The 25,054-nt window shown below is 38.6% G+C and overlaps 1 protein-coding gene across 1 annotated transcript in view; it reads right to left on the bottom strand.

The window, feature by feature from the left end:
- The window catches only part of LOC150106305 (rho-related BTB domain-containing protein 2-like), a 363,993-nt gene extending 339,441 nt beyond the window's left edge, over positions 1-24,552 (bottom strand). Inside the window, 1 exon segment of the mRNA XM_090392338.1 lies at positions 24,373-24,552. Coding sequence (XP_090248464.1) covers positions 24,373-24,552 — 180 coding nt within the window.
- Between the last annotated feature and the right edge of the window lie 502 nt (positions 24,553-25,054).

The raw sequence follows: 25,054 nt of genomic DNA, 5'->3' as shown, positions 1-25,054 counted from the left end.
ACCCTATGTCCATTCCCATATGCTGCAATTTACTGATTAGAATTCCATGTGGTATCCTGTCAAAGGCCTTAGCAAGGTCCAGTAGAATCACTGTAAACCCATTACCCTTATCCAGTTCAGTCGTCACTGTGTTATAATACGTGAGCAAGTTACCGAGGCATGACCTACCCTTCACAAAACCATGCTGTCCCCGATACAGTATCCCATTTTCTTCTATCCAATCTTGTACTTTCCTCTTGACTATTTTCTCTAAGACCTTGATAATGATTCCTGTTATGCTGATTGGCCGGTAATTTTCAACAGCAGCCTTGGAACCACCTTTGTGCAGTGGAACTATTTTCCCCTCTTTCCACCCCCTTGGGACTGACCCAGTCCTGAGGCTCAAATTAAGCAAAATGGTCAAGGGCACTGACAATTCTTTGGCCGCTTCACGTACGACACGAGCTGGTATACCATCCAATCCCACAGATGTATTGACATTGAGGTTCTGTATTAGACTAGTTACCTCTACTTCATTCATCACAATTCCAGTATAAGCTGTTGGTTCTTCCATTCCTGCAAAGTCACCACCTGGATGATATACTCTTGCAAAGTGCTCGCTCAGTAATTCCACAATATCGACTGATTCGGTTACCTCCCTACCCTCAGCATTTTTTAAGATCATTCTACCATGAGCATTTTCCCTTTTACTTGCAACATATTGAAAAAACTGTTTGGGATTCACTTTAGCCTGCGTGGCCAATTTCCTTTCATAATCTGCTTTTGCTTTTCTTACCACCCTTGTTACCATCCTGGCCTGAGCTTTATACTGTTCCTGAGCCTGATGGTCACCCTTCTCCTTAAATTCCCTCCACAATTGTTTCTTTTTTTGCAGCTCAAGCTTAATAGTGTTATTCATCCATTTAACCCCTACTTGATTTATTATTTGGACTCTTGGTATACAGTCAACCATTGCCTCCTGCAAACAGATCTTAACCACCTCCCATGCACTATCAACATCCAGCCCTTGCAGTTTTACATGCCATGGCATTGAGCCAAGCACACACCTAAGCTTCTCATACTTACCAGCCCGGTAATTACACATGTACCCTGTCTTAATTGTAAATTCAACTCCTTTAGCCACCTCCCAAGTCATGACCTTATGGTCATGTTCGTTACAGCCACATTCTCAGTTGCAATTACTAGGTCCAGCACTCTCTGCCCCCTGGTATTTTCCAATACATGTTGCCGTAGATAGTTGTCCCTTAATTACCGTAAAATCCAATTCCTTCCTCCCATGTGCCCTCTCCTCTTTCCAGTCAATGTTACCATAATTGAAATCACCCATAATAATTATCCTCCTTCTACTCATTTCTTCTATTTGCTTATGCATACTATCCCCACCATCCACTCCATCACCCGGTCTATAGCAGCACCCAATTGTATATTTTGTTCTGCTAGATTCTATCTCACACCAAACAGCCTCAAATGTGCTTTTTTCCCCATCCTGCAGTTCAACTTCTATACTCCTTGGCTGAAGCTCATCAGCTATCATCAATAACACTCCTCCCCCCCTTTTTATTCACCCTGTCACTCCTGAACACGCTATACCCGTCGCATTCAATCCCACTAGCTTTATCATCTTCTGTCAGCCATGTTTCACTAATACCGACAACCTGTGGCCTGGAAGTGCCAACCATGGCCAAAAACTCTTCCTTCTTGTTCCTAATACTCCTGGCATTAGTGTACATGAATCACAGAAGCCCATTTGTCCCATCCCTACTTTGATGCCTTATACTAACTATCCCATTCTGATTTGTTGTCCGTCGTACTCGCTCGGGCATAATATACTCATTCATACACTTAACTGCCCCCCTAAAGTCTGCATATCTACTCCTCCCTCCCCTTAATAAATCTAGTTTCCCTGAGTGTACATCCACTTCCACATCATTCATCAACACTCTTTCAAGTCTCCGTACACAACTCCATTCAAATGCAACCCATCCATCTTATATAAGTCCTTTCGCCCATCGAACTCATTCCACACATCCACAAATTCCACACCACTCTCCATGCATAACCCACGCATAAAGTCATTGGCAATTATGGCCCTCCTTCTAAACACTTCGCTGTCATACCGCGGTAAGATACTCACCATCCTAACTCTCTCACTCTTCTCTTTTGCTACCTCAAACAGCTCCCTCACATCCTCTATCATTTCCATTTTGTCCTCTTTCAAATCATTCGTTCCTGCCATGATTATCATCTCTTTCACCCTCTGTTTTTGCAGTCGAATAGATTCGCTGACGTCCTTTATGTACGCACCCGGCTGGTACGACTTCGTTAAACTCTCAATTATTACGCCTCTTAATAGCGAATCCCCATACAGCACTCGCTCCTTCATTTTATTGACGTTTATGAACATTCTATTATTTGCCGTCACAGACTTCCGCCGGTTATTTGTCGGTACATTCAACACACATTTTTCCATACGCTCCAGTTGTCTTTTAGCTCTGTGTATCGCACCATTCAAACAGGCAATTTCGCTACTTGCATTTATCTCACCATTTTCATTATCGATCAAATCATCCATTCTTTCTGTGTTTCTACCTTCATTTATACTTTCAGCGACGCTCTCACACCTATCTGGCACTACCACGCAATTCTCTAGCACACCGCCATTTTCTACATTCTGACTATCGTTAACGATATCACTCTCGACACATGAAACATGCTTGAAGTCCTCATTCTCTTTACACTTTCTACACATATTAACTCCACTATCACTTTCTAACCAGACTCCCACCGCTCTTCGCAAGGCATACATCTCACAGACAGCACATTGCATAAATTCGTTTACATCAAAACTCTTAAACAAACATGGCTACCTGGCCACCATTTTTGTCTTTATCGGTACCATGTGTATGCTATCTTTTCTTAAAAATAATAATTAAAATAACAGAAAACACACAAAAATTGCACAGACACACCAAGAAACAAAAAGCAAACAATACTACTTAAAATTCTAGTAAAATATCTAATGTTAACACAAAATACTACTAATCTTTTCAGGAGCTCTCGACAAGCCGACAATCTAATCAGTGCGACACCCCAAATGGTAAATTAAATCAACAGAATCAATACAGCTGGTGTGGTAGGAAATCAACTGAATAAATTTATATGGAATTAGAGAAAAATTAGTCAAAACACTAAATTAGTTGTATACAAGATAGTGTTCAAACCAATTTTAACTTATGGATCTGAGAGCTGGGTTAGAAATAAAACACTTGACCAAAGACTAGAGACTGCAGATATGAGAGTCCTAAGAAAGATTAGGGGCATGAACATATTGTAATATTTTTTTTGTTTCTATCTTTTATTTAATATTTTCTTATGTTTCTGTTACTGCGCCTTTGTAATATTTCTATACTGTTTTCTACTCCTCTGTAAAATATCTATGTTTCCTTTTATCTGTCTATCGATTTCTTTAGACTTGTCTTCTATATTTTCATTCGTTAATTTTATTATACTTTATCCTTATCTGTTACCTTTCTATATAGTCAGTTAATCTTAATTCCTTTTCTCTACTTTCAGTATATTAAACTTATACTTGAGATTTCTAGAAATTTATTTGATTATTCCAGACTGCGCCACTAAAAATCTCTAATTGGCATAAGAAATTAATTATACCTCCAGTAAAGCACCTCTATACAGCTAATTACAGTCGTGGCTAACTAAACTAACTTGGTGCTAACATAAAGTTCATACCAAGGTTTAATTTCTTTCCCGCTTACAGGATCGGATTTATTTGGGAACAGTGCAGTTGCTAAAAAGATCAGACGGCACTTCTTATAAATAAAACAAACATATTTATTCACACTTAGACAATAATACAATGTATACACTTAAATGATGTTACTTTCATTTCCTCTCAAAGCTAAGCATCAAAATTAAAACATCACATAAGACAACTCTTAGGCATGTTATAAACACAAAAGACGTAAATCATCAAACAATTAATTCTATATATCAAATAACTATCTTTTCTCTCAAAGCTAAGCATCAAAATTTAAACATCACATAGAACAACTCTCAGGCATGTTATAAGCATCAAATATGTAACTCATCAGACAATTAATTCTGTAAATCAAATAACTATCATTTTCTCTCAAAGCTAAGCATCAAAATTTAAACATCACATGTTATAAGCATCAAAATACGTAAATCATCAAACAACTAATTCTGTATATCAAATAACTATCAGCCCATTTACAATCTAGGAATTATCATGCTTTTACTAATAAAATTTCCAATTCTAACTTTCATGTCAAAAAATGTAACACTCACTTAGCATCCAACTTTTCACACCATTACAGTTCTAAATTCTATTATCTTATCAATTCTTTTTAAATCATTTCAATGCAATACAATGCAAGCTTAAACTTTCATTAACATCTTTTCAATTATTCTAAAAGCAGATTTACTTCATACGAATTAGTTTTCAATCTATTACATCTTTCAATCCTATGAATTCAGTATATCCGAAACAGTCCTTCACATCATAAATTAAGAGAAAGTTTTCGACAAAAAAATTCAACTCACATTAATTCTTTCATAGGCACAATTGCACTTTAATCGTATCTTCTCTTCGGGCTTATTCTGGATCCCCCTCTATTGTTACGACTTGCTCTATCGCTTCAGATGCATTATGAACACCGTGTTCTCCTCTGGAATTACTCACAGGGCTGGAGCACAATCTTTCGGCATAGTAGGCACTCGGACGTAGGGTCATCTTGGTTCTGGGCCGCTGGTCGCTCTACAAGGTTTCGCCTCCGATTACCCTCCATGACTTCATCCGGGATCGTATGTAGTCCATGGATCGACTCCCCTCTTTTCTCCTGGCATCACATCTCTCCAAGTCGATCCACCTTAGTCCATTCCTGACCTTTTTATTTCACCTCTTTGGACCTTGCGCGAAGTTTCTTAGACCCCAAATATTTCCACGCAAACTTTGAACTAAGGTCTGAAATCCCCGTACCTATCAAGTGCTAACTCCTTTCCTTCTAGAAAGTTCTGATTTCTATCTCCCTGAAGTGTAGTTTAATCCCTTTTTCAGCATAGCATAACAGCTTCTGATGTATACCGCCCCCTCTGCTATCGACCTTGATGGCGGTGTCGGACTGCTTTGGTTACAATGGGTTTCCATTCTACCCTATACCAAGTGATATATCAAATATATTTCGGAACTCTAAGGTAATTTCCCCTAAACTTCTATTTTTAGATACCTGGTTACTTTATTTTTGCATGTGTAATTCCTCTGGGTCTATACAGATGGGCATTTTGTATTACTTATGTAGGTAATTCTAGCATACTTCTGCTCTCTAAGGGATTTTCTTTTGAAATACACACTCATATATCTTCTATCTACAGTATCATGTAAATTTTTCTGGGCTAATTTTATATGGGCTGATATTATTGTTTACATCTATTATATACAAGTTAACAATTCTTTGAATTTCGGATGTGACTCCTGTAAAATCGATGCACATAAACATTGTAAGAATTATGATGTTGCATCGAATGTTACAAAGGCCCATCCCTTCACGAAAAAATTTTTAGACACGAAGGTGGATGAAAATTTTTTCTTTAACACCCTGTTTCTGAGTGTGTTGGGTCATATATTCTCTGTCACCGTCGTGCTGCTACTTGTGGCTCCCGAATCTACGCTATCCACATTCATGATTAAAAAAATTTCTTACAGAATATATATATGTTACCGCTAAAGCTCGAAAGCCGTTAATGTGCACATTACCTAGCTAATCTGCAGATTAACTGATTTGCTCCGTTAACGTGCGGAATCAAGAGTTTTCCGCATTTTACCTAGGTAATGTGCACATTAACGGCTTCCGTATCGTTAAAGTTCAAAAGTTTGTTTCTCTCATTTCCTTTCCCTACTCCTTCCCCCCTCTCCCTCCACTTTTAGTTTGGTTTCGCCAGTGTCATATGTTTTGCAAATTCATTTCCTTAATTGTAATAATATTTTAAACCGTTTGATTCTTTGTATTATAGTTTTTTAATTGATTGATGATTGATTCTATCAACTAATTTGTTGATTGTTTGATTGTATTAACTTGATTCTTTAGATATCGAAAAATAAATAAATAACATTATGTTAATTTAAGTGTACAGAAACGTTGCTGTTGTTCCAGCAAAGATCTTATTTTCACTTTAACGAGTGCCTAGTAGGTAATGTGCAGATTATCTAGGTAATTAGCAGATTACCTAGGTAATTTGAGAAAAGAAACAATTTTCCGCACGTTAACGGATCACCCTAGTTAATCTGCACAATACCTAGATAATCTGCAGAATAACTAATTTCTGCACTTTAGCAGTAACATATACACTTTCTTATTTCACTTTTGTTGCCTGATCTTTTTGCAGAACTGTTCCAAATCCACTCTTGTTTATTTCAATTATTGTGGATTTTTATCCTGTCGTTACGGCGGCATTGCAATATTTTGAGGTTGAGTGTGCATTTTGGTTTATATTAAACTAAAGTTTTCTATGCCAACACGGTAGTTTTGGCATAGAAAACGCCTTCCAACTACTAACCACGCTCAAACTTGCTTAACTTTTTGCGTGAGCCATTAGTAGCAGAGGCTCTGCCAATCGGCCAACCTTTGTTGGCAATATTGGTTTGAAGGTGAGCAATAACAAGGCAAAGACAATGAAAATAGGCAGAAGCACTGAAACTATCAACTGCATTGTGAATGGAGAGCCTATAGAACAAGTAAAACATTTCAGCTACTTAGGCATGATTTTTTGTGAAAATGGTAAATTAAATCAAGAGAATCAATAAAGCTGGTGTGGTAGGAAGTCAACTGAATAAATTTATATGGAATAAGAGAAAATTAGTCAAAACACTAAATTAGTTGTATACAAGATAGTGTTCAAACCATTTTAACTTATGGATCTGAGAGCTGGGTTAGAAATAAAACACTTGACCAAAGACTAGAGACTGCAGATATGAGATCCTGAGAAAGATTAGGGGCATGAACAGATGGCATAAATGGCAATATCATATTAAAAACAAGGATATTAGGAAAGAACTTGACATTGTTAGCATCCAGGAATGTTAAATATAATGTTAAATATGAGATCCTGAGAAAGATTAGGGGCATGAACAGATGGCATAAATGGCAATATCATATTAAAAACAAGGATATTAGGAAAGAACTTGACATTGTTAGCATCCAGGAATGTGTTAGAAGAGCTAATCTCAGGTGGTATGATCACTTAAACAGAATGGGATAGGAAAAATTAGCAAAACAAGTGCTCTCTGCCAGGTTGGCAGGAAAGAGACCCAGAGGAAGACCAAGATATAGGTGGACTGATACAGTAAAAAAGTGTCTTAGAAGACAGAAATATAAGATCTGATAATATTGGAGTCTTGACAGATAACAAATTGATTTGGAGAAATTGTAGATAGTGTTGTGTCGGAAAAAACTGATGTGTCACCTTTTTTTTCCCACCCAACATTAAGTTATCTCAGAAGGAGTGGATATGGAGATGCTTATGCCTCCGGATGGGAAATGTACCGACTAATGTCCCAAGAACATGTAAATATCCAAGTGTGTAAGCTCTGAACAGTGTTAAAATAACCCATGAGTTTAATAGAGAATATTTGTAAATGAATTAGAATATAAAATCATGTATAAATTGCCAAGTAAATATGTATAAGCTAGAGCATGTTTTAAGCCATGTAAAAACAGTCCGTGGCCACGGCGTCCAATCGGCAGTCGCCGTATGCGTGACGACATCGCCGAGTGAGGGAGCTATTTTGAGGTATAAAGGTTTCGGCGGGGATTCGAATCGCTCTCTTTTTCTCTTGTCTCTTGTCTCTGGGTTTCGTCGGCACCTAGTTTCCTGTCAGAGAGCTGTGTAGAGCTTGCCGCCACGTGTAGCAAGAATCCCCCATTGCTATGTATGCTGCATGGGCCAAGGCTGCAACTACAATGTATTCAGATCCATAAGAAGAAAGAGCCACTGATGAAATCAACGTCAGTGTTCAAATCTGTGTATGAGTGTTTTCGGTTCGTATGGAAACAAAGAAATAGCAAGGCCGCCATCAGTGAAGATACTGTAAGCAGACCAGAATATCCAGTTCAAAGCAAGAACGGTAAGCGTAAGATTTTCTTATGTTAAATGTTGGATTAAAGTAACTGTGGAATAAGGAAGCAGAAGTTAAGGAAGCATACTACTTCTGTGTAGTGCTATAAGAACAGTCAGCGATTTGGACACTTTTGTCTGCGGTTGAGAAGAAAACATATTAGGCGCCAGGCGAATAGGAGACCAAGGTCCAAACTGTTTGTGTAATTTAGGAACAGTAATGTTATATGGTCAGAACATAATTAAATGTTAGCTAAATTTTGGAGGGAGGATTAAGTAAGAATAAGAAGTATTACCCTAGAGAAGTTCATGTCAGAATTATTAAGTTGTCTTGTGTATATATGCAATATTACACGTGTGATAATATTAGGTAACTTAGTTATAATATAAGAGTCTGAGAATAGATGTTATGTATAGAAGTGAGAAATTTGTGTCAAGTAAGGGACTATAATATAGAAGTTTTGAATGTGATTAATTAAGTATAGGGAACCCAGACTCTTTTAAGATTAAGGATTTGATTAACATGTATACTTGTCTTTGTGCCATAATAAATGTGTTTCTTTATATACAATCAAATGAGTTTGTCATGCTTTCTGAGGATTGAGCTACCGTTTGAAAATTTACGTGCCGTGCATTAAGGGGGAAACCAATAGTGATATAAGAATCGGAACCACGACTGCATGCCTCATGATCCCTACATTTTCCTTAAGTACTCTTGGATATTGTATCAGAGTTTAGTTGCCGGCTGGCGCAGTCTTTAATCAATACAAATTTGTCAGCAATCGAATATCTGATATTAAGTGATACAAGAATTAATGTTAACTGTAAAGTTAAAGTAAAGACAGTTAGCGATATAACAATAAGGCGGTCACATAGTCATACAGCACACAAAGACGACACAAAAGTAGAACATAACAATAGGAACTTAGTAATGATGCAAGTTTTTCATGTAGTAGTACTATCATATCCTGTACACTCCTTGAGGGTACACATCAGGAATTTGATTATGATGATGATGTTATGTGGACATCATCATCATCAGGGAGACAGACCATTAACTACATTTAACAGATGAATCCAATAATGAGTCATAAAGCATGCATATGCTTTATGACTTGTTGCCGGCCTGGTTGGCCGAGTGGTTAGCGTATCTGCTCTCCAGCCAAAAGGCTGCGGGTTCGAATCCCACCGTGGCCATGGATGTTTGTGATTGTCTGCGAAAGTACTAGTGGTGGTAGTCAGCAGTAGACGGTTGGTGTTAGATGATGAAGATTGGTGGAGTAGTGAGACGAGGAGTTGTAGAGTAGATGCCCTCCCTCGATGAGTCTTTAGACTCCCTGGAGGTGTGATATAATAATAATAATTAATAATATACCAGGTTTAGGTTCTAGTACTTCACCACATAACTAATTACAAGAAAAAACTAATTTATTCTACAATTCTCAACTAAATTTTATCGTGTTTTGGTCACAGCTGAAGTATATGATTACACTATTAGAGTTGAAAGGAACAGTTGTAAAAGGTGCATATATAAAAAATAATTTTAAGTAATTATTAAGTTAAAAGAATTAATTATGAGCAATTAATAGTGATCATTTCCCAAAACTTAGATATTGGCATACAGTTTGAACGGTTAAGGTTCAAACGATTTCATAGCATTTCACATGTTTCAAGGAAAAGAATATCAAATTTGACCTTTGAATCTGGAATAAAGTTTTGTCTAGTTCCAAAGCTCTCTGTGCCTAGTGTCAATACAGTGAGAAGAAAGGTCAGACTTGTCAGAATTCCAAAAATGTAATACAATTTTGATGTTCTTGATTCTAATAATGGCCAATATGTCTAATATAGTAAAGATGACATGTGCAGGATACCTGATAGACAGCTGGTAAGGAAAGAAGTGATAACATATCATTTGTAGTGTATAGATTGAATTTGTGAAGAATCTGTGCTATTTGTTCAGCAGTTTCTTTAAGGTAAAATTCTTTTCACATTGGATTGTAGTCTGGCAGAAGGATGATAATTATAAATAATTTTTTGAATGGTATATTTATTGTATCCATTAAAAATAAATTGCTTATCTGTCACTGATTTGAAAGTGATATCAGTAATTACTAAGTACAGATTTATCTTCATTTGTGAGAGGTGAATAGGCTAAATAAATAAAAGTCATCATTGCACAGCACAACAGTAAGTGGAAGAAGAACTAATCCAGAATTCAAGACATAATTTTACAGCAGACAATGTGTGTGAAGTTCACCTGAAGATTCATCTAAAACAGACACAAGGATGTCTTGCATGGAAGGAATACTATTGTTAGATTGTTGTGTGTAAATTGTTAAGTTGTTGGAGAAGCTTGTGAGAGCTAGAATCCAGAGTTGGGTTGACAACAATGGTATAATCTTTGATGGACAGCATGGATTTGCTAAAGGGAGGTCGTGTTTTAGTAATCTACTTACTTATTACAATAAAGTGACTGCTTCCTTGGACAGAGGAGAAGGATACACAGTAATATACTTGGATTTCGCAAAAGCTTTTGATAGAGTGCCTCATGATAAGTTGACAGTCAAACTAGAGCAGATGGGGTTGGATATTAGATTAGTGCATTGGATTGGAGACTGGCTATCTGATAGGTATCAACAAGTTGTGTATGGGGGTGCAATATCCAGGAAAAGGAAAGTCACTAGTGGAGTGCCTCAGGGATCTGTTTTAGGGCCATTACTATTTAACTTGTATATTAATGATATTGGCGAAGATTTGGATGGAGATATTCAGTTGTTTGCAGATGATGCAAAGTTGGGAAGAACCATAAAGAGTAGTGAAGATGTTGTGGCCTTGCAAGAAGACTTGAATAAATTGAGTGATTGGGCAAGCAAATGGGGGTGTGAGTTCAATGTTGCAAAATGTAAGGTTTTAAAATTTGGAAAACAAAGATGGGATGCAGAATTTATGCTTGGTAAGAATATATTGTTGGAAGTAGAGGAAATAAGAGATCTGGGAGTGATAGTGGATAAAGATCGAAAATTTAGGGGTCACATCGCCAAAATTGTGAAGACAACACAAAGACTTCTGGGAATGATGAGGAGGACACTGACGTGTAGAAGTAGGGAGATTCTTGTTCCATTGTATAAGGCTTTGATTAGGCCACACATGGACTATTGTGCCCAGATTTGGTCACCTGGTTTTCAGAAGGATGAGGAGATGTTGGAAAGGGTCCAAAGGCGACTGACTAAGGTAGTTTCTGACCTCTGGAATGTCGAGTATGAGGAAAGATTGAAAAGATGTAATTTGCAGAGACTAGTGGAGAGAAGGAAGAGGGGAGATATGATAGAGACCTACAAGTTGGTAAGGGGTTGCTATAGGATCAATGGTGGAGAAGTTCTACAGCGAATAGTGGGAGATCAGGGGAGAACCAGAGGTCATCCCTGGAAACTGTATAAAGAGGGTGTGAGTAGGGGAGTGAGAGGCAGGTTTTTTTCGTGCAGAGTTGTGAATGATTGGAATGCCTTGCCTGAGAGTGTGGTGTCTGCAAGGAGTTTGAATGTGTTTAAGACCCGGTATGATGAGATGTGTGTGAGATAAAAGGACCTCCTAGATGAGTCTTTGACTCCATGAGGTCTTGTTTAATAATAATAATAATAAAAAAATTGCTCATCAGTTTGTGTCCAGTGTTATGAATATGACTAATGAGCTCTGTGGTGTAGCATGCACAGCCATTAAGTTAACAACTGGATGTATGTCATGTAGACTGAAAAGGTCTTCAGAGTTTCAGTACATCACCACATAACTAATAACGAGAAAAAACTAATTTATTCTACAGTTCTCAACTGATTTCATATATCTATGTGTAAACTTTTTGGGAGAGTTTACAAAGTATAAATGATAAAAAGAGACATTTACTGCATACTGCACGTTACAAGCTGGAATCAGCAGTTGAAAAACATTTTAACAACAGACATGATAGCATATATACTTAGCAGGAATTAATACATTTAAAAACATTTTTTGATGTATGATTTGATACAGGATGATCTTAGGAAGGACCTCCCACAATGATTCTTTTGACTCCATGGAGGCCTGAATAATAAATAATAATAATAATAATAATGATACCTTGGTTTTTGCTGCACTGTATAGGCACACGTAACAGTTTTGAAGCTTCCTTGAATTTTTCAACAAAATAGTTATAATTAATACATGATATTTCTGTTTTCTGGTATAGCATTGGATGACTTTCACTGGATGTACGATAGACTATTCAGGATTAATGTTTTTGCTTTTCTACATCTTTAATATGTTCTGACATGCAATCTCTCTCTGAATTGTTCCATCTATTTTACATAGCATATGCTGCATGAACAGGCAATTTTATAAACCCTTGGCTTTTTAAGGGGAGGATGGACTGATTTAGGAAGATGTAAAAACTTGAGTTCTTACATAGGGGATAAGGGCTACTTTTGTGCTATGTGGTTGAAGGATTTTAGATATTCTGCCTGTTACATGCTGGATATAAAGGAATACTGCATTTCTTGATTATCATTGTTATAAGTGGGAGGGGAGGCTGTAGAATATTAATAATCATCTTGTTCATATATCCATTTTGAGATAGGCTGTGACTGATATATTTCAATTCTTGGTTCTTCCTCGTCTTCTCTGTGTTACTAAAGATGTATGTTTTATACTCTGATCCTCAACATTTTAAATAATTCTAGTTTTTGTGTGGGATATCATCAGAATAGCTGATAATAACTAAGATGAACCCCCCCCCCCAGTTGGAGAGTGTGACCATGTGGTTTTGACTTGGAAGATGAATAGACATGCAGGAGTGTCAAACAAAAGGGAATGTATGTGGAATTATAAGGCAGAGGTGATTATTCGTCTTAGATATCAACTTGGGGTGGTTCCATGGAGGGTGGAATTGGAAAGGCGAGATATCAATAGTGCTTGGGAAATTGTGAATAAATATTTGTTAGCATCAATAGTAAGCTGTATTCCACAAATGAAGAAGAAGACACAATTTGGTGTAAAGTGGATGATAAACAATATCAAACAAGAACTGCAAGTGAAAAAGAGGTTATGGAAGAGACATAAGGAGAGAGGTGGAGAGTAGATGCATGAAATATATAAGACTCAGGCCAGAAGAGTGACTAAATATGATAAGGAAGGCGAAACTGGAATATGAGAAGAAATTGGCACTATATTCAAAAGAAAATCCTAGGAAATTTTTTAGCTATATGAGATCAGTAGGAGGAGAAATGATTGTGGAAGAATGACATTGTGGGATAAAAACAGGAATAGAGTGACTAATGCAGAGGACAGAGTGGAGCTGTTCAATGAACACTTTATTGGAGTATTTCATCTTGGAGAAGTAACTTTTATTACTAGAGAGATAAGGCGGGTTCAAGATTTAGAGGTGCAAGAGGAAAGTGTGTTCCAAATACTGAGTACTCTAGATGTCAGTAAAGCTGTGGAACTGGATGGTATTTCATTTAAGAACTCAATTATTAGCAATATCATAAGAGACTTTGTGGCATGCAGTACTTGTGGCATGTATGCGTCTCGGGAATTACATATGTGGCTTGTTAAAGAGAGTGGACAGCGTATGTGCGCAAAATGCAGGCAGTTGGAGGAAATAAGTACATTAGCTATATCGATATCCGACTTTGTTGCTCCAGGAACGGGGAATGAATGTAGGAAGACACAAGTAGTGTAATAGGAGAGAATGAGAAAATAATAGTTGATAGTGTGGAAGGTGTGAGTGACTGTGAAAGTTTAGGAGATAGTTTTGTTTGGGAGAATGAATTTAGATTAAGAGTGATTGACCTTCAGAGGGAGATAAATGAGTTGAAAGAGGAGGTGGAATGTCTTGTGAATGAGAGCAGAAGTATGAAAGATAAGATTAGGAGAATGGAAGAGATAAATGCAAGGCGAATCAAAGTAGGAGAGAGAGGTATCGGGGTGCTAGAAGAGGAGAGAATGGAAACAGTAGAAGAGAGGGAATGAGAGGTATGGGAATGCCAGCAGACGAGAGGATGGAAACAGTAGGAGAGACAGAATGAGAGAGAGATATGGAAGTGCTAGAAGAGGAGAGAATGGAAACGGTAGGGGAGATGGAATGAGAGAGAGGTATGGGAATGCTAGAAGACGAGGGGATGGAAACAGTAGTAGGAGAGACAGAATGAGAGAGGGATATGGAAGTGCTAGAAGTGGAGAAAATGGAAACAGTAGGAGAGAGTGAATGAGAGAGATGTATGGGAGTGCTAGAAGAGGAGAGAATGGAAACAATAGGAGAGAGGGAATGGTAAGAGGTATAATGTATGGCGACTCAATGATCCGTGGTGTTCAAGATAGGATGCGTTAGGAGTGTTTGCCAGGAGGAACAATAGAAAGGGTGGCTATGGCAATTAAGAGAGGTGAAAGGGTGGATGAGATGATTGTGATGGTAGGAACGAATGACTTGAGTGGTAATGTAAGTCGGGCAGCGAGAGATATGAGATTTTTGCTTGAGACTGTACGAAAGAAGATAGAGAGAGGAAAAATAGTGCGCGTGTTGCCTAGGTATGATAATGATGAGCTGAGCAGAAGAGCGGTGATATTGAATGGCATAATAGTGAGAATGTGTGACAAGAGAGGACTGGTATATGTGGATGCTTGGAGTGCGTTTGAGGAAAGAGAAGAATTGTATGCGAGAGACTGTTTACATTTGAATGAGGAAGGACGTAGGCATCTGGAGAGATTGCTGTTCTGAACGAGTCAGTGTGTCCCAGGGAGGATGATAGCAGGGGTGGCCTCTTGTGGGAATGGATGCTTGGGAGAAGGGAGACAATGTCAGGTAACACCGAGCCCAGTGGAGTCTAGAAGGGATAATGCTGGGTATAGAAACAATGGCATTTATATGCTTTATACTAATGCCAGGAGTATCCGGAATAAGGGAGAGGAATTGGTGGTGCAGATAGCATCAGCCTGGCCAAACATTATTGCGATCACTGAGAAGTGGTTGACAGAAGGGGATATAACAACAGGTATAGAAGTCGCTGGGTATAGCATTTTTCGTCAGGATAGGAGGGGAAAGCGTGGTGGTGGGGTACTGCTTATGATAAGTGATAACCTATGTCCTCTAAGAGTGGAGAATTTGGAAGGAAGTGAGACAAATGATTCTGAGAGCGTATGGTGTGAGGTAGAGGTAGGCAAGACAGGATATTTAGTGGGGTGTTGCTACAGACCCAGGAGCACAGAGGATGGGGACCAGGAGATGTTTAGACAGCTAAGTTTGGCAAGTGCAAGAAGAATGATTGTTATGGGAGATTTTAACTTCAGTAGTATAAATTGGAGAGAGGAAGATGCATGTAGCAATAGGGGAATGGAATTTCTAGAATTCTTGAGGGACAAATGTCTTAGGCAACATGTAACAGAGGGAACAAGAGGTTCAAAAGTTTTGGATTTGGTTATAGCATCAGAAGAGTTGATAATAACTGAGTTGACGTCTCTCCCACCAGTTGGAGAGAGTGACCATATGGTGTTGACTTGGAAAATGAATAGACATGCAGGAGTATCAAAGAGACGGGAACTTATGTGGAATTATAAGGCAGGTGATTATAATAGTCTTAGACGTCAACTTCGGGAAGTTTCATGGAGGGAGGAATTGGAAGGCCGGGATATCACTAGTGCGTGGGAAATTGTGAAAGAATATTTGTAATCAGCAATGGTAAGTTGTATACCACGAGTGAAGAAGATGACGCAATTTGGAGACAATATTAAACAGGAATTGCATGCGAAAAAGAGGCTATGGAAGAGATATAAGGAGAGAGGTGAAGAGATGCATGAGGAATATAAGACACAGGCCAGAAGAGTGACTAGTGTGGTAAGGAAAGCGAAACTGGAATATGAGAGGAGATTGGCCCTAAGATCCAAAGAAAATCCTAGGGAATTTTTTAGCTATTATTATTATTATTATTATTATTATTATTATTAAACAAGACCTCATGGAGTCAAAGACTCATCTAGGAGGTCCTTTTATCTCACACACATCTCATCATACCGGGTCTTAAACACATTCAAACTCCTTGCAGACACCACACTCTCAGGCAAGGCATTCCAATCATTCACAACTCTGCACGAAAAAAACCTGCCTCTCACTCCCCTACTCACACCCTCTTTATACAGTTTCCAGGCATGACCTCTGGTTCTCCCCCTGATCTCCCACTATTCTCTGTAGAACTTCTCCACCATTGATCCTATAACAACCCCTTACCAACTTGTAGGTCTCTATCATATCTCCACCTCTTCCTTCTTTCCACTAGACTCTGCAAATTACATCTTTTCAATCTTTCCTCATACTCGACATTCCAGAGGTCAGAAACTACCTCAGTCAGTCGCCTTTGGACCCTTTCCAACATCTCTTCATCCTTCTGAAAACCAGGTGACCAAATCTCGGCACAATAGTCCATGTGTGGCCTAATCAAAGCCTTATACAATGGAACAAGAATCTCCCTACTTCTACACGTCAGTGTCCTCCTCATCATTCCCAGAAGTCTTTGTGTTGTCTTCACAATTTTGGCGATGTGTCCCCTAAATTTTAGATCCTTATCCACCATCACTCCCAGATCTCTTATTTCCTCTACTTCCAACAATATATTCTCACCAAGCATAAATTCTGCATCCCATCATTGTTTTCCAAATTTTAAAACCTTACATTTTGCAACATTGAACTCACATCCCCATTTGCTTGCCCAATCACTCAATTTATTCAAGTCTTCTTGCAAGGCCACAACATCTTCACTACTCTTTATGGTTCGTCCCAACTTTGCATCATCTGCAAACAACTGAATATCTCCATCCAAATCTTTGCCAATATCATTAATATACAAGTTAAATAGTAATGGCCCTAAAACAGATCCCTGAGGCACTCCACTAGTGACTTTCCTTTTCCTGGATATTGCACCCCCATACACAACTTGTTGATACCTATCAGATAGCCAGTCTCCAATCCAATGCACTAATCTAATATCCAACCCCATCTGCTCTAGTTTGACTGTCAACTTATCATGGGGTACTCTATCAAAAGCTTTTGCAAAATCCAAATATATTACTGTGTATCCTTCTCCTCTGTCCAAGGAAGCAGTCACTTTATTGTAATAAGTAAGTAGATTACTAAAACACGACCTCCCTTTAGCAAATCCATGCTGTCCATCAAAGATTATACCATTGTTGTCAACCCAACTCTGGATCCTAGTTCTCACAAGCTTCTCCAACAACTTAACCACAACACCTGACACACAGATAGGCCTATAGTTTGATGCTTGAGTTCGATCACCTCCTTTATGAAGTGGTACAATCTTGCCCTCCTTCCACTCTTTAGGGACTTGACCAAGTGCAAGACTCGTATTAAAAAAATATGTCAAGGCAGGTGTCAACTCTCTGGCACATTCCTTCAGAATACGCGGTGATATATTATCAAGTCCCACAGCCTTATTTACATCTAGTTTACTCAACTCCCCAAACACCTCTTCCTCACTTACAGTCAGTCTCTCCTCCCCATCATCAACTGCTCTTAATCTCTCCATGAAGTCACATTCACAAGATTGAAAGATCTTTATGAACTGCTCATTAAGTATCTCCACCACACATTCTGCAACAGCTGTCTTTATACCATTTCCTCCAATCAATGTCATCCTTCCATAATCATTCTTTCTTTTGCTGGCTACATATCGAAAGAACTCCCTAGGATTCTTTTTAGCTTCATTAGCTAACTGCTGTTCATACCTCTCTTTAGCTACTCTCACCAACCAAGTCACTCTCCTTGCCTGGTCTTTGTAGAACTCATGAAATTGGTTACTTCCACTTCTCTTATGCTGCCTCCACATTGCCCTTTCTCTCTGTATTGCATGCTTAATCTCTTTATTCATCCATCTCACACCTTACTTATTTAACCTTCTCACCCGTGGTATACATTTAGACATTGCATCCACTAAATATTTTTTGAAAATCCCCCAAGCTGCATTGATCTCTTTTCCAGCTAACTCCTCATTCCATGCTACACCCGTAAGCTGTCTCCTGAGCTCTTCATAATCACTCCCCTTGTAGTTCCACATATACCCTTTTCTCACAGGGATCCTTATACTGCTGGCAACCACCCAGGTAATCGCCTCATGGTCACTTTCACCAATTGGTGGATGATTTGACACCTCATTTATAATTACATCCTCTGATGAGATGACCAAATCCAAGACCCTTAATCCTCGTGTGCCCTCTGTTACATACTGTCTGAGGTAGTTATCCCTCAAAAACTCAAGAAACTCACTTTCTTTACTTCCAGTTGCTATCTCTTCATTCCAGTCTATATTGCCATAATTAAAATCACCCATAATGATCACCCTTTTCTTATTTGCTTGGCTTATTTGACTATACATTTCACTATCACCACCATCCACATTACCAGGTCTATAACAACATCCCACCAAGTATTTGATTCTATTCACCTCTATCTCACACCATACTGCCTCAAAACCACTGGCCCCATTTCCCTCTTGCATCTCTACCTTGTATGGACATAACTCTTTCTCTATCATCAATAGCACTCCCCCTCCCTTTTTACCCCTTCTATCCTCACGAAACACATCATACCTTTCCATCTCTATTCCTGTCAGGATGTCATCCTCATCTAACCATGTCTCACTTATTCCGACAATCTCTGGGTGCACAGACGCAATTAGTGCAACCATTTCATCCGCCTTGTTTCTTATACTTCTAGCATTGGTATACAAACACAACAACTCATTTCTGGATCTACAGCTAGTTCCACTGATACCACTCACTCGATGTGATCTCTCCATGCTGGACTGGGGCCATTTCCCTTTCTGCTTCTTCATTTTAGAACTCTTTGCAATTCCATCTGTTTCCTTTTGATCCCTGATCATCCCATTACTTTCCTGCCTACACATTCTCTCACCTCCTCTTGGAGCATCCACCTTTCTCACGCTGTGTATCCCTGTCCACCCTGAGCCTCGCCGTTTCCCTGCTCCTCTTGCACACCCATTCTCTCATTTTCTATACTCATACCACTCACTTCCACATTCATTTCCACTCCTTCAATCTCTCCTGTCTTACTCTCCTGCTCTTCCACATCACTCCCCTCTCGATCTGATTCATTCTCTCTATTCACTTCTCTACCTTCCAGCAGCAGTCTCTCCAAGCGACTCACACCATAACCACTCAAATGCAGTCCATCGCTCCCATACAGCTCACTTCGTCCCTCAAACTCATTCCACACATTAACATTAACAAACTCTACTCCCATCTCCTCACACATTTCAGCCCTTCCACATCACTCCCCACTCGATCTGATTCATTCTCTCTATTCACTTCTCTACCTTCCAGCAGCAGTCTCTCCAAGCGACTCACACCATAACCACTCAAATGCAGTCCATCGCTCCCATACAGAGCTATGTGGCCAGTAGGAGGAGAAATGACTGTGGAAGAGTGATATTGTGGGATAAAAATGGGAATAGAGTGACTGATGCAGAAGACATAGTGGAATTGTTCAATGAACACTTTATTGGAGTATTTCATCCTAGAGGAGTCAGTTTTAATGCTAGAGGGATAGGACTGGTTCAAGGTCTGGAGGTAGAGGAGGAGAGTGTGTTTCAGATACTGAGTACTCTGGATGTCAGTAAAGCTGTGGGACTGGATGGTATTTCATCACGAGTTTTGAGAGAATGTGCTAGGGAATTGACAGTGCCTTTAACGTGGCTTTTCAATGAAAGTCTGGCTTTGGCAAAGGTGCCCAGGGAATGGAAGGAAGGTAAGATAGTGCCATAGCATAAGGGTGGTAACAGACTGGAAGTGTCTAATTATAGGCCAGTCTGTGTGTCATCAGTAGTTGTTAAGATCTTGGAGAAAGTAGTGAGGGACCGTATACAGCATTGGGCAGATGAGGGTAATGTTATCTGTGAGAATCAACATGGATTTGTGAAAGGACGCTCTTGTTTTAGCAATATGCTAGCCTTTTATAATAAAGTTACAAGAACATTAGATGAGGGAAAGGCATATACTGCAATTTTCTTAGACTTGGCGAAGCCATTTGACAGGGTGCCACATGATAAGCTGATATTTAAGTTGCAGCACATGGTCTGGATGTCAGATTGGTCAATTGGATTCAGGAATTGGCGAGAGTTGTGTATGGTGGAGCAGTTTCCAGGAGGCAGAGGGTTACAAGTGGGGTCCCACAGGGCTCAGTACTAGGACCTATATTGTTTAACCTTTATATCAATGACATAGCCAGTGGATCGCAGGGGGATATTCAGTTGTTTGCGGATGATGCGAAGCTGGAAAGGATTATTAGTAAGAGTGCAGATGTGGTAGCCCTGCAAGAGGATTTAAATAAGCTAGATAGATGGGCAAATGAATGGGGGTGAATGAATCAGTTTAATGCAGCAAAATGTAAGGTCTTTAGGTTTGGGAAACATCGATGGGATGCTGCATACTCTATGGGAGGAGTTATACTGGAGGAAATAGGGGAGACAAGAGATCTGGGGTTGATGATTGATAGAAACCTGAATTTTAGGGGACATATTGCAAAGGTGGTGAAGGTAACACAGAGGATTGCTGCTATTATGAGAAGGACACTGACCTGCAGAGATAGGAGGGTTATCATTCCGTTGTATAAGTCTCTGATCAGACCACACTTGGACTATTGTTCTCAGATTTGGTCCCCAGGATTTGAAGGGGATAAATTAACTGTGGAAAGGATACAAAGACGGATGACAAAGATGGTTTCAGGACTGTACAAGGATAGTTATGAGGATCGGCTGAGAGAATGTGGACTGCAGAGTTTGGTGGATAGAAGAAGGAGAGGTGATATGATTGAGACTTTTAAACTGTTGAGAGGTGGTTACAGGGTTGACACTGGGGAGTTCTTTCGCTTGGTTGAACAGCGGGAAGGAGTGATGACAAGAGGCCATCCCTGGAAGTTACGAAAGGAAACTGTGAGCAAGAGGGTAAGGAGTGGTTTCTTTGTGTGGAGGGTGGTTGAGCTGTGGAATGCATTGCCTGATGGAGTGGTGGGAGCGAGAACGGTCAGTGGGTTTAAAGAGTGGTATGATAGACTTTGTGTTTCTCGGGGGGGGGGGGGGGGGGGGGCTCCCCTCGATGAGTCTTGACAGACTTTATTTCTTAGGAAGGACCTCCCTCGATAAGTCTTTTGACTCCTTGGAGGCCTTAATAATAATAATAATAATAATAATAATAATAATTTCACTATGCATTTTGAGAGAATGTGCTAAAGAACTGACAGCCTCCATTGACCTTGATTTTCAATGAAAGTGTGGCCAAGGGAAAGGTATCCAAGGAATGGAAGGAAGGTAAGATAATGCCATTGCTTAAGGGCAGTAGCAGACTGGAAGCGTCTAATTATAGGCCAGTTTGTGTTTCATCAGTAGTTGTTAAGATCTTGGAGAAATTAATGATGGACCATATACAGCGTTGGGCAGATGAGGGTAATATTATCTGTGAGAGTCAACATCGATTTGTTAAGGGTGCTCTTGCTTTAGTAATATGATTGCCTTTTATAATAAAGTGACAAGAGCAGTTGATGAAGGAAAGGCATATATTACCATTGTTTTGGGATTTTGCAAAGGCATTTGACAGGGTTCCACATGATAAGCTGATATTTAAGTTGCAGCACATGGGTTTTAATGTCGATTTAGTCAACTGAATTCAGAATTGGCTGTCTGATAGCTATCCGAGAGTTGTGAATGGTGGGGCAATATCAAAGAGGAAGAAGGTTACAATGGGATCCCACAGGGACCTGTATTGTTTAACCTTTATATCAATAACATTGTCAATGGATTGCAGGGGGATATTCAGTTTTTTGCAGATGATGTGAAGCTAGGAAAGGGGGGGGGTATTATTAATAGTGCAGAAGTGGCAGCCTTGCAAGAGGATTTGAATAAGCTAGACAGATGAGCAAATGAATGGAGGATGTCGGTTTAATGCAACAAAATGTAAAGTCTTGAAATTTGGGATACATCGATGGGAAGCTGCATACTCAATTGGAGGAGCTATACTGGAAGAAATAGGGGAGACAAGAGATCTGGGGTCGATGATTGATAGAAACCTGAAGTTTAGGGGACATATTGTAAAGGTGGTGAAGGTAACCCAGAGGATTGCTGTAATACCGAGAAGGATGCTGACCTACCGAGATAAAAGAGTTATCGTTCCATTTATAAGACCCTGATCAGACCACACTTAGACTATTGTTCTCAAATTTGGTCCCCAGGATTTGAAGGGGATAAATTAACTGTGAAAAGGGCACAGAAGTGGATAACAAAGATGGTTTGAAGACTGTACAATGATAGTTATGAGGATCGGCTGAGGGAATGTGGACTGCAGTTTGGTAGATAGAAGGCGAAGTGATATGACTGAGATTTTTAAACTGTTGAGAGGTTGTTACAGCGGTGACACTGGGGAGTTCTTTTGATTGGTGGAACAATGGGAAAGAGAAATGAAAAGGGCCATCCCTGGAAGTTATGAAAGGAAGCTGTGAGCAAGAGGGATAGGAGTGGTTTCTTTGCATGGAGGGTGATTTAACTGCTGACTGCATTGCCTGATAGAGTGGTGAGAGCAAGAACAGTCAATGATTTCAAGAAGTGGTATGATAGACTTTGTGTTTCCTAGGAAGGACCTCCCATGATGAGTCTTTTGACTCCATGGAGGCCTGAATAATAATAATAATAATATGGTGAGATGTAGCATGGAGGTGTCTTCTAGAAACATTGGTTTTATGTATACAGAACAGACGAGTTTCTTTTCTGCAGAGGCTTCTAGGAATATGTCAAGAAATAGTAAAATCCTGTTATTTTCAAGTTCAAGAGTGAAGCATATTCCTCTGGTTGATTGATTCTGAAGCTTTGCAGAGAATTAGATGAGTTTTCTGAAAATAATATTCTCCTCTACTATGACAACAAGAAGGAGCCTCATGAAATACAGAAGTAGGAATAAAACTGCTGGTAAGGCAAGGCAGGGGATCTGATGCAGGGTCATTTGGATGTTAGGCTTAATCAAGAATTTATGCATTGTAGATATATATTATGTCAAGTTATACTGATAAGCATAATAGTAAAAAACTTCTTAAATTTTTACTATTCTGCTTATCAGTATAACTTGCATAATCTCTTTTAGTTGGTATACGTAAGCAGTGCCACATGCTTCATATACAGATATTATTTCAAGAATCAGGATTCAGGTAATTACTTGCAATTCAGCTGATTCAATGTGATGTATTATATCACATAACATGACAGCCTGTTGCCAAGAGAAGGATAAGAGATGATATTATTGAGACATGCAAGTTGGTGAGAAGAGACATTAGATATAGCAAAGATATTGCATAGAGTAATAGGTGGTAGGAAAAAGGTCATACTTGGAAACTTTTTGTGCATGAGAAATAAGAGTCATGTAAGTAACTCTTATTCACATACCTCTTAAGAGTTATGTGAATAAGGAAGTGAAAAGGAAATTTTTGCATGACAAGAAATGAATGAGTAGAATGCATTACAGTAATGCTCTAACAAGGCAGAGTATGATATGCATTGTGAACTGTGAAAGTCTGGCCTTCCCCCCAGATGAGTCTTCTAACTGCACAGGAATTATACTTAATAGCAGATTTTTTTCTATATGATGTCTTATTTTGAATCAATATTTTTCTGCACCTCACATCAAAATGTACCTACAATCACACGTGACAGACACTCACATGGAAGACACAGGCATGTCATCTGTTTGTCTCAGTTCTGTGACAAACAGATGTAAAAGGTCATTAATTGTATTGGCTTCTACATACTGTTTAAATGCTGGAGAAAAAAAAGAGATTTAAAAATAAATTTAATTATGGAAATATTTAAGAATATTTACATAAGTAAGTTTATTTCAAAATCTGCCCTTTTTTATATATATCACTTGATAAAAAATTTAGCCCAAGTCTCAGTAATAGTTTCTTGAACACTAAATAAATTTTTTTAACAAATATTGCATATATTATTTCACATTCAATTTTCAATGCCCACAATTATTAAACAAAACACTGATTTCCCACTTCTTTTTTGCACGTATAAGATAATCTTGATTTAAGCCATACCTCTAATCAGCTGAATAACATGACACCAATTTATTGCAATTTATAAAACCTAGAATAAAAAGCATAAAAAAAAATCTGTACTAACTAAATCTCACCTCTTTATGGATTCGATACTGATCTATAGCCCATACAGTTGGAATGTGGGTACCAATGAGTTGATTAATGGTCAGTTGGACATTACATGCTCGAGCACGAATCAAACGAGTCTTCCCAACTGCAGTGTCTCCTACAACAACGCACTTCACCAATTCTTGGTGTGGTTGCTCGTTATCCATTTTCATTCAGCAAGTCATCTTGATTTCTTTGGAGACAATAGTTATGAATCAAAATTAATCACTATCAACATTTGTTAATTAGTCATGAAAAAAATTTTTTCATGTTGAAAAATCTTAGGAGAAATTTAGAAATGGCAACAAAAGTGATTCACTGTAAATATTTAAAAGTGCAAGAGCAAACAGGATAGAAGTTAGTGAAAATTAATATAAATAGTGTAAGAAAATATTCTATATAATTATATAAACTTCATACATGATCCATATCTGACACTGATTATCAGTTGAGCATCATATGCTGTGTGCAAAGAACCTGAATGAATATACATCTTCATTCAGTTACAGTAGTATATTGGATATCTGTTATTTAACCAAAACAAATGACTTATATCTATGTCTTCCAAAATTTGTAAAAGTCTTACAAAAGTCAAAAAAGTATGAAAACAATTATTGACATAAAAAAAGAAAGAAAAGCATTATTATTATTATTATTTCCCAAGACCTC

This window comes from Typopeltis vanoorti, chromosome 5 (genome assembly GCF_054136105.1).
Source record: "Typopeltis vanoorti isolate ZY-2024b chromosome 5, IOZ_Tvanoo_1.0, whole genome shotgun sequence".
In the NCBI taxonomy this organism is placed as follows: Eukaryota; Metazoa; Arthropoda; class Arachnida; order Uropygi; family Thelyphonidae; genus Typopeltis; species Typopeltis vanoorti.
This window is presented reverse-complemented; position numbering and strand designations above follow the sequence as displayed.